This window comes from Cucurbita moschata, unplaced genomic scaffold (genome assembly GCF_002738365.1).
Source record: "Cucurbita moschata cultivar Rifu unplaced genomic scaffold, Cmos_1.0 Cmo_Scf00025, whole genome shotgun sequence".
NCBI classification, from domain to species: Eukaryota; Viridiplantae; Streptophyta; class Magnoliopsida; order Cucurbitales; family Cucurbitaceae; genus Cucurbita; species Cucurbita moschata.
Genome location: NW_019268541.1, coordinates 1,232,457 through 1,240,607, shown reverse-complemented (window position 1 = coordinate 1,240,607; position 8,151 = coordinate 1,232,457). Strand labels below are relative to the sequence as shown.

Below are 8,151 nucleotides of genomic sequence, written 5' to 3'. Positions count from 1 at the left end.
TTTTTTTTTTTTTTTTTTTTTTTTTTTTTTTTTTTGTAAAAAACAATTTCATTGTTGTAGATAGTTGGTTGAGCTCCCATTTTGCATTCAAATTTCAATAGTGGCTTGTTCCACCTTTATGCCAATTATCACTAATTGTGTAGGCTTATATTGGTCTCAGAAATCAACTCAAAAGAACCAACAAAATGGAGAAGATACTGGATGGATCGGTCATCACAAAACTCGGTGAATAATATGGCATCATTTGAGATTGATATTTCACTAATAAATGAAATTAAAAGCCCGCCAATGGTGGTTTACAAGAATTCTTATCACAGCTCTGTCAGGTCACAGCCGATAACCCATTACAGGCCGAAGCCCCGTAAAAAAACCCACAGCATAATTCTAAACGAATCACAGGTTTTCTCATGCAAACCAAAAATGGTCCACTTATTCATATATAGTTTTGATAAGTGTTCATGTTTAGTTCAGTTATTAACATTTTTAAATATTGTTTGATTACTTCCAGTTACTCGGTGGTGCTTCTTTCTCTCATAAGTCTTCTAATAAAGCTAGTAAGATATCTTGACCCCCATGTTAACCTTTCTTGGCATTGATGAAATATTTTCTCATGTCGTATAAAAGAAAATGTTTCTGGACTGCCCTTTCCAGGTCCAAAAAAGGGAAAAAGAAGAGAAGAATCATTAATAAAAATAATAAGGGACCAACTCCATTAGATCATCTTGGAACATATGTTTTTTTTTTTTTTTTTCATTACAACGGTATTAATTTACTAATGAGCATATTTCCAGGCTAACTTATTAACGAATTCAGACTATCTTATCGAGATGAAGAAATTTATCCACAGATACACAACAGCAATAAATATATAAGCCAAAAGTATAGAGAAACCACCTCATCTGCAGTCCTCTTCGTCTTTTGTAGTGTTGAAGCTGAAAATTTCTGCATTGCTACACCAGCATCAAATCTTAAAGTGTAATTTGAAGGTGCCAAGTGGATAGCTCTCAGTAGGGTCTTTTTGCAGTCTTGCCACTGTTCAGCTTCATAATATGTACGAGATAGATATAGAAGAATTTGATAATCTGTATTGTAATAAAACTTCCGCAAGCAATTTTGATACTGCAAGATAACATTTGGCATTAATTCATGGATGCAATAACGGCAATAACTTTTTGTTAATAAGAGGAGACCTACAATTCAACTGTGAACAAGATATAAATATGTACCATTTTAACAGCCAATGAAAAATTTCCTTGAGCAAAATAGACGTGTGCCAAATTGATCCACACATCTGGCATCTGGACAAAAATGTTCCCACTTGCAGCTTCTTGAACCTACAACAACTGAAAAGTTAGCAAAACGTCTAATGACCTTAATTTTACAACAAAGAGGTTCTAAAAGGTTCTAGATTGAAGTAATAATACAAGTTCTCACTTGTGTAAAAATATCCTTTGAAACATCAAATTGACCTTTCTCAGCCAAGATTACCGCAGCTCCATTAGCAGCATACAAATTAGCAGGATGTTGTACCAGAACCTGCTCAATTAAAGAATGAATAAAAACCATTAAAACTGCAAGATTAAAGAAAGTAATCACAATTAACAATGAGGAGAAACAGAATATTGAGGAAATACGAGATGCCTAATGAATATTCAACATTAGTTCAAAATATTTGCACTTCTTTATCCGTTCAAACTAAGGCATTAAAAAACTCATGTACGGTAAAGAACATGCTTAAAAAACTTTGTTACATACTGTCGCACATACTCTTTAAATAAAAAGTAATACATTCATCATCATCCATTTAAACAAGTGCAATAAATGTGTCTTTTAATCAGAAAATCTGTAGTAAATGAAATAAGAGGCGTGAACTTCACTCTATCAACTTTGATAGATCAAAGTTGTTTAAATGTAAACAGAATGCCATCGTAAACATTTGACAATGTGCGGATATTGAAGAATCTCAGGACCTCATTGACAAAAGAGCCAGACAGAGGAGAAAAGAGAAGATACAAAACTGAAAACATACCCTTGTATATAGTTCCTTGGATTTTTCCAAATGAGTAGCTTCCAACTTGGGATTTCTTTTCTCATTTCGAAGTGCAGCAAAGTAGTTCCAGTTCCCCTGGCCAACGTTAAAATAAAAAATAAAGAAAATAAAAAAGATGTGTCAATGGGAAATAAAGATGACAATGGTGAAAAGTAATTTGAAAACACCAACTATATTCCAGATGCTTTAGGTAACCAATACAAGGTGTGATGCAAATATGATTTCTAGAAACACGGCACATTGGAAATTTTGGAAGCAATACATTCTTTAGAATCAGGATCGTGATATTTGACAAGAACTAAAATTAGTGTGCACAATGAAAAGTAGCCCACCAGAGAAAGAGTCGCATAAGAATCCTTTCCATCGGTGGCTTCACCTGCAGCCCGGAAAGTTTCTTTTGCCCTGACCCAGTCATCATTTTTTAACTCAAGCTCGCCTAGCATAGAAAGGGCATTTGAGCACTTGTCATTCACCTTCAGAGCATCATTAACCTATGAAAGGAACACGTTATTGACAATACAAGATCAATTTCCAGTCAGAAATAGAAGCAGATGTGCCAGAAGAGTTGACGGACCAATTCAATGCTTAATTGAACATAATTTCTAGCTTTTGCAATGGATGCAAGCCTCAGGTAAGCATCTACATAGTCTGGATACTGTAGCAAAGAAAGGAGGTGTTAAAAGCAAAGAGCAATAATGAACCCCAAAGAGCTACTAACAAAGTACTAACACATACCTTAAACAAAATCAAGCGGTAAAGTACACTTGCAACTTCAATTTTATGCAATTGCTCTAACAATCGAGCCAGGTTAAATAGACTTGTGACTTTTTTCCATGGTAGTACAATTGAACGACCTTCCCTCTCCAGTTGATAAAAGAATTCCATGTCCTTGTATTGAAGAACAGACGCACTTGCTTCAATAGCAGGCCATCTCAATTTACCGTCAATAAAATCTAGCCAAATTCCATCACCTAAAGCCTCCTTGAAAATTCGCTCAGCAAGCTGACAAGAATAGGAAGAAAGAAATTAAATCGAAGAAGAAGCATTTGATAACTTGACATAGAATAATTTTCAATGTAATCAACTATAAAACCAACATCAAACCAAACAAACCTCAAACTCTTCTCTTTCAAAGTGAAGAACCCCCAGATTGTTGAGCACTTCAGTAGGTACTTCTCGACCTTCCTTTCTTAATAGAATGCTAGCCTGTTATAACACTCAACACCAAAACAAATTATTAGATTAGGGCAATAAGAAATAACAAGTTAAGAAGTAAATGCCGATCATATAGAGAATCTAATTGCAAAATAAAAAATTATAAAAAAAAGTCCCTACAGTTTTGAAGGCATCCAAAGCAGCACCTTCATCAGTTGAAATCAACAATTCTCCCAGATCTAAAAAAGCCTGCAATTCAATTTAATTCTGCTTTACATTACATGTAGTGATAACTAAACGGTAGCATGTCCATATACGTGGCAATAACAAAAACGTAATAGTACTTGCTTCGACAGAAAAAGCACAAGATCTAGATGTTTGCCGGATAGCCTCCAATAAAAAGCAGAAATTTGCAAGAACATCATCTTAAGAAAAATGGAGAGCTAATCGTTCTAGCACAATTGGATTCTCGCTGATATAATCCAAAATTTAAAATCAAGAATATCCCAGTTCCAATTTTGGAGAAGAAAGTGAACAGAAAAAAAAAACGGAAAATGTGTGTGGTGTGATGTGACATACAGCCTTACACCCAACCGCCCCCGCCCCCCCCTGGGAAATTTTTAAAAAAAAATTATAGAAGTATAAAAAATAAAGTAAAATCTTCAGGAAGTTCAAATTTTAATCTTGAACGTGCACCAGGCTTAATGTCATTTGGAGCCAATTGTTTTATTGCCACCATTTTTCTGCTGATAGCTTATAGAACACTCATTAGTTACAAAGGCAATTCTTACTAATGCTTTCAAGAAGACGGATTCTCATGTCCATTAGTCAAATAATATGATAAACTACGAAACTCCACAAAAGCTTATGAAAGAAACAATTCGTCGATGCCAAAGCACTGAAGGTATGTGTTGAGGGAACAATTAGCTTCTTAAGGTTTGCAGCTATGCCGATTAATGTTGATATATTAGGCTTTAGTACCCAGGCACAATCCAGGATCGGGTATCAAATAAACACATCCAACATTAAGAGTTGGAGATGCCAACTTGCAACATCAAGACACTATAAAGCCTCCTAATTCCCCCAACCGGTCTACCTGTGCATCACGTGGATCAATTTTTGTAGCTTTCCTTAAATATTCCTGGGCCTTCTCAGCCTGTCCAAGCTGAACATAAATATGACCAAGTACCTATATCAAAACCAGAAACTCAACTAATGAGACAAAAAATAATGAAGGCTAGAAATACAAAAACCCAAGGCATACAAGTAACTGAAACAGGAATCTAAATATCTTTTAGTTTCAATTCGCTCACTTTCAATGTCTCACAGTTGTCGGGATAAACCTCCAAAACCTTCTCAAAGTTTGATAGAGCACTTCTAAAATCTCCCATCTTCAGTTGAACCTGACCCAAACCTATACCAAATAAACAAAGTTTAATAAATATAAAATTTAACCCCAAATCACCATGGTAACATCAATAAACAGAATAGGGAATTTGTTAACCAAACTTGAACTATCCTAACATATCCATAAAGAAAATAAATCATAAACAGGGTAAAAGCAGAAAGAAAAAATGGGAAAACAAACTTACCATGATAAGGAAATACAAACTCACGGGGTTTATTAGCTTCCTTTGCAGATGCCATGTAGTACAAGCCAGCTTTCTCGTAGTCTCCCTATAGACATTCTACCATCAGTACAATAATCTTCTCCTCCACTTCTTAACGTTATGGGATCAAAAAGACTACCATACCTTGCTATGGTAAGACCGAGCAAGATTATAAAAAGAATGAGACTTTGTAGGTCCATGGTTAGTAATGGCAAGTGCAGTTTCAGTCAATTGCTCCACCAAAAAGTGTTGACCGGTAAAGAAAAAGTGATTTGCCAAGTAATTCAGAGCCATTGCACAAAAAGGGTATATTTCAAATGCCGTCTGCATCTTTTCCATCCCATTTCTAATTCGACCAGCTGCCATGGTGAATAGGCACCACAATTGAATTACTCGAATGTACGGTAAAATATGACCTAGAAAAAATAATTGCCCGGAGAAGGAGAGGAAGCCATAATGAAATCTACCTTCATTCGTGTTCAGATCAATGATTGCTAGAGCAACAAGTGCCTCGACATTTTCTGGATCCAACTAGAAGTATAAAATTAAGAAATATTAAGCGAACATCATCGTCGAACTGGGAAGTTCACATGAGGTTAATGAATAATTGAAAAAATTAATAATACTAGCCTGCAAAACTCTCTCAAATGCTTGCTGAGCCTTTCCGTATTGTTTCAATTGATAGCGGCAGAGGCCTATGCCAAGTCTTACAGCAGCAGGGCAATCAGGATAAACTTGCAAGGCCCTCTGTTTGCAAATTCATGTTACAACACCAAAGGCATCACCAAATTAGCTTGAGAAATTGTATCTTCCAATGAACTTAAGTAATCAAGGAAGAGGGCAAGTTGGCCCCCACTCAGCATAAAAGATTACAAGGCGGGATTCAAATCACTTATTGTGCATGGATGTGAAGCCAACTAACCTTATACAGCTCTAATGATTCAGAATAATGCCCACGGTTGAATTCAACACATGCCTGCATATATGCCAAAGATGTTAAGGCGGCCAGAGTGGATCAACCAACACATACTCCTTCAGTCTGGTTGTAAGAATTGGATCAGACCTCAACTAAGTAACAAGTTAAATATGAAGTAACAATAATAATTCTACATCTCATTGCTAAGACCAGGGTGAGGCACATAGTCCATCAGGTACATCAGACAGAATAGATCAATTCAATGAGAACTTTGAAACTGTGCAAAAGATCTAGTACAGCATATTTTCAGGCAATCAACCTTTTTTTTATAAGAAAGTATCAGACAGATGCCTTCCATATTCAATTAACATTCAACTGTTATATATCCTCATGCAGATGTATATAAAAGTACATTGAAATAAAATAAAATAATCATTGAGAAAAAGGCACTCCAAAATCGAGGAGTACCAAAGAATAAATAGATAACGAAGGATCAAAAAGGTTATCATCTTCTAGATGGCACCATATTTTCCATGATCTAGAGTTACCAAAAATCAGTTAACTGTGAGTCAGGTGAAAGATTTTGCTCATACCTGACCTAGAAGAGCAGGAACATTGTCACGATCTCCATCTAAAACAATCTTGAATGCAGCAAACGCCTGTTCTACTTCCCCTTTGGTCAATAAAAGCTGACCTGTGAACATTTGAGGCATTTCAGTTCCAAGCAAGCTTCAAAGAATAATCGAGAAGACGTAATCAAACGAAGTTCATAAGCAGTTTAAAACAAATAGCAAAAAATCAACACGTGTTATGTTAATGCCATAACATAAAATTAAACTTAAAATAAAAGTTTTGACTAGAAAATTTAACCTTTTCCAACCCAAGTTGAAGGCTCATGCATGTCAATTCTTGATGCTTTGTTGTAATATTGTGTAGCCAAAATGAAATGTTCTTCTTTTTCTCGTTGTTTTGTCTCAATTTTTCCCAGATAGCTGTAGTATGCACCCAAGGCATTTAAGATTGCGATTCTTTCATATCTAACATCAGCATAGTACTCATCAATTTCTGCAACAATAAAAAATTTACAAAAGGTGAGTTAAGATCAGAAGATCATATCGGTTGTGAGCTTGCACATTCTGTCAAGTAGCATCAACTGATTAAGGTACTATATTTATGCAAAGTAAAAAAAAAAAATAACCAAAATTCCAACATTTGAAAAGAAGCCAATACCTGGGCTAGACCCTTCTTCCAGAATTTGACGGAATTGTTCCAATTTTCCTTGCTTGAAGTATTCCCTCTGGAAAGTGTCAACGAAATATTACATCAAAACTCAGACACGGATGTAATACATGATGAGAGCAACCTCAAGAAATATATACTCAGATAATAGCACGATCAAAACGAATAGTTTGTCACAAAAGGCATGAACTTCTAAGTTTGATAGTCAAGTTATAATTGATCTCGAAGTAGCAATTTGCTCATTGTAGCCCATCATCATCGGGACAGCACACAATATAGATGAAGAAAATGATGGAAATTAGCTTTAAGCTAAAATTAAATGTATTTAAAATCCAAGATATTGACAGCAATTTAATATATTAAACGGGGAAAAAGAATCCAATCCTAAATAAATATGAGATTGAAGCCAATAAGTAATCTCAAGAGAAGAAGAAATTGGTAGTTGGTGGAATGAAAAAGAAAACTGAAAATATACAATGTATAATGTCGTTTAGGCTGTAGGTTCAAGTAATCTTCTTTTTTTTCTTTTTTTCTTTTTTTCTTTTTTTCATTTTTTCTTTTTTTCTTTTTTGTAAGGAACCAAGCTTTCATGGAAAGAAATGAAAGAATGTACAAGGGCATAAAAAAAACAGCCCAAAAAAAGGAGACCTCAGCAAACTACCTAAAGAGTTTTTGATCCAATAAAATCAAACTAGGATCACGTTTACAAAAAGGCCTAGTCACAGACGCCCATAAGGAGGCATTAAATCTCACCACCTCCGAAACCTCGACACATGACCTCTCCACCTCTCTAAGAATCTTATTGTTTCTCTTGAGCCAAACTCCTCAAAAAATACATAAAAAAAACTAGCTTACCACAAAGAAATTCCTTCCTCCCGAAAAGGCGACCTAAGAAGCACCTCCTCAATAATAGCGCAACCATCATTATTCCAAGCCAAGGATAAGCCAAAGGTAAAACCAATGAAGCCAGAGAGACTGGACAAACTGACAGCCCCAGAATAGGAATAATGGATTCAAGTGATCCTAAAAAACCTAGTGACATGAAGTTTTAGTAAACCCTCTAATATATTAACCAAGGACATTGGAATAGGAAATACTTCTACACATTTCTACCACCAAGAGCTAAGCTCGTCTCCAAGTTCGCAGTCACCATTTTTTTTTTTTTTTTTTGCATATATTTG

General features: G+C 35.3%; 1 protein-coding gene across 2 annotated transcripts in view; it reads right to left on the bottom strand.

The window, feature by feature from the left end:
- Positions 1-8,151, bottom strand: part of LOC111461792 (protein CTR9 homolog) — a 12,405-nt gene that overhangs the window by 2,898 nt on the left and 1,356 nt on the right. Inside the window, exons 2-20 of one of the 2 annotated variants that reach the window (XM_023105446.1) lie at positions 6,962-7,028; positions 6,602-6,796; positions 6,325-6,425; positions 5,738-5,791; positions 5,446-5,562; positions 5,283-5,346; positions 4,960-5,174; positions 4,798-4,882; positions 4,519-4,619; positions 4,302-4,394; positions 3,386-3,454; positions 3,164-3,256; positions 2,786-3,052; positions 2,625-2,705; positions 2,383-2,541; positions 2,030-2,125; positions 1,435-1,536; positions 1,227-1,334; positions 895-1,119 (exon numbers count right to left, since the gene is read on the bottom strand). In XM_023105446.1, the coding sequence (XP_022961214.1) occupies positions 895-1,119; positions 1,227-1,334; positions 1,435-1,536; positions 2,030-2,125; positions 2,383-2,541; positions 2,625-2,705; positions 2,786-3,052; positions 3,164-3,256; positions 3,386-3,454; positions 4,302-4,394; positions 4,519-4,619; positions 4,798-4,882; positions 4,960-5,174; positions 5,283-5,346; positions 5,446-5,562; positions 5,738-5,791; positions 6,325-6,425; positions 6,602-6,796; positions 6,962-7,028 (2,292 nt within the window). Of the gene's footprint in view, positions 1-894; positions 1,120-1,226; positions 1,335-1,434; positions 1,537-2,029; positions 2,126-2,382; positions 2,542-2,624; positions 2,706-2,785; positions 3,053-3,163; positions 3,257-3,385; positions 3,455-4,301; positions 4,395-4,518; positions 4,620-4,797; positions 4,883-4,959; positions 5,175-5,282; positions 5,347-5,445; positions 5,563-5,737; positions 5,792-6,324; positions 6,461-6,601; positions 6,797-6,961; positions 7,029-8,151 lie in introns of those variants that run through there. The other variant, XM_023105447.1, reaches the window with a different exon arrangement.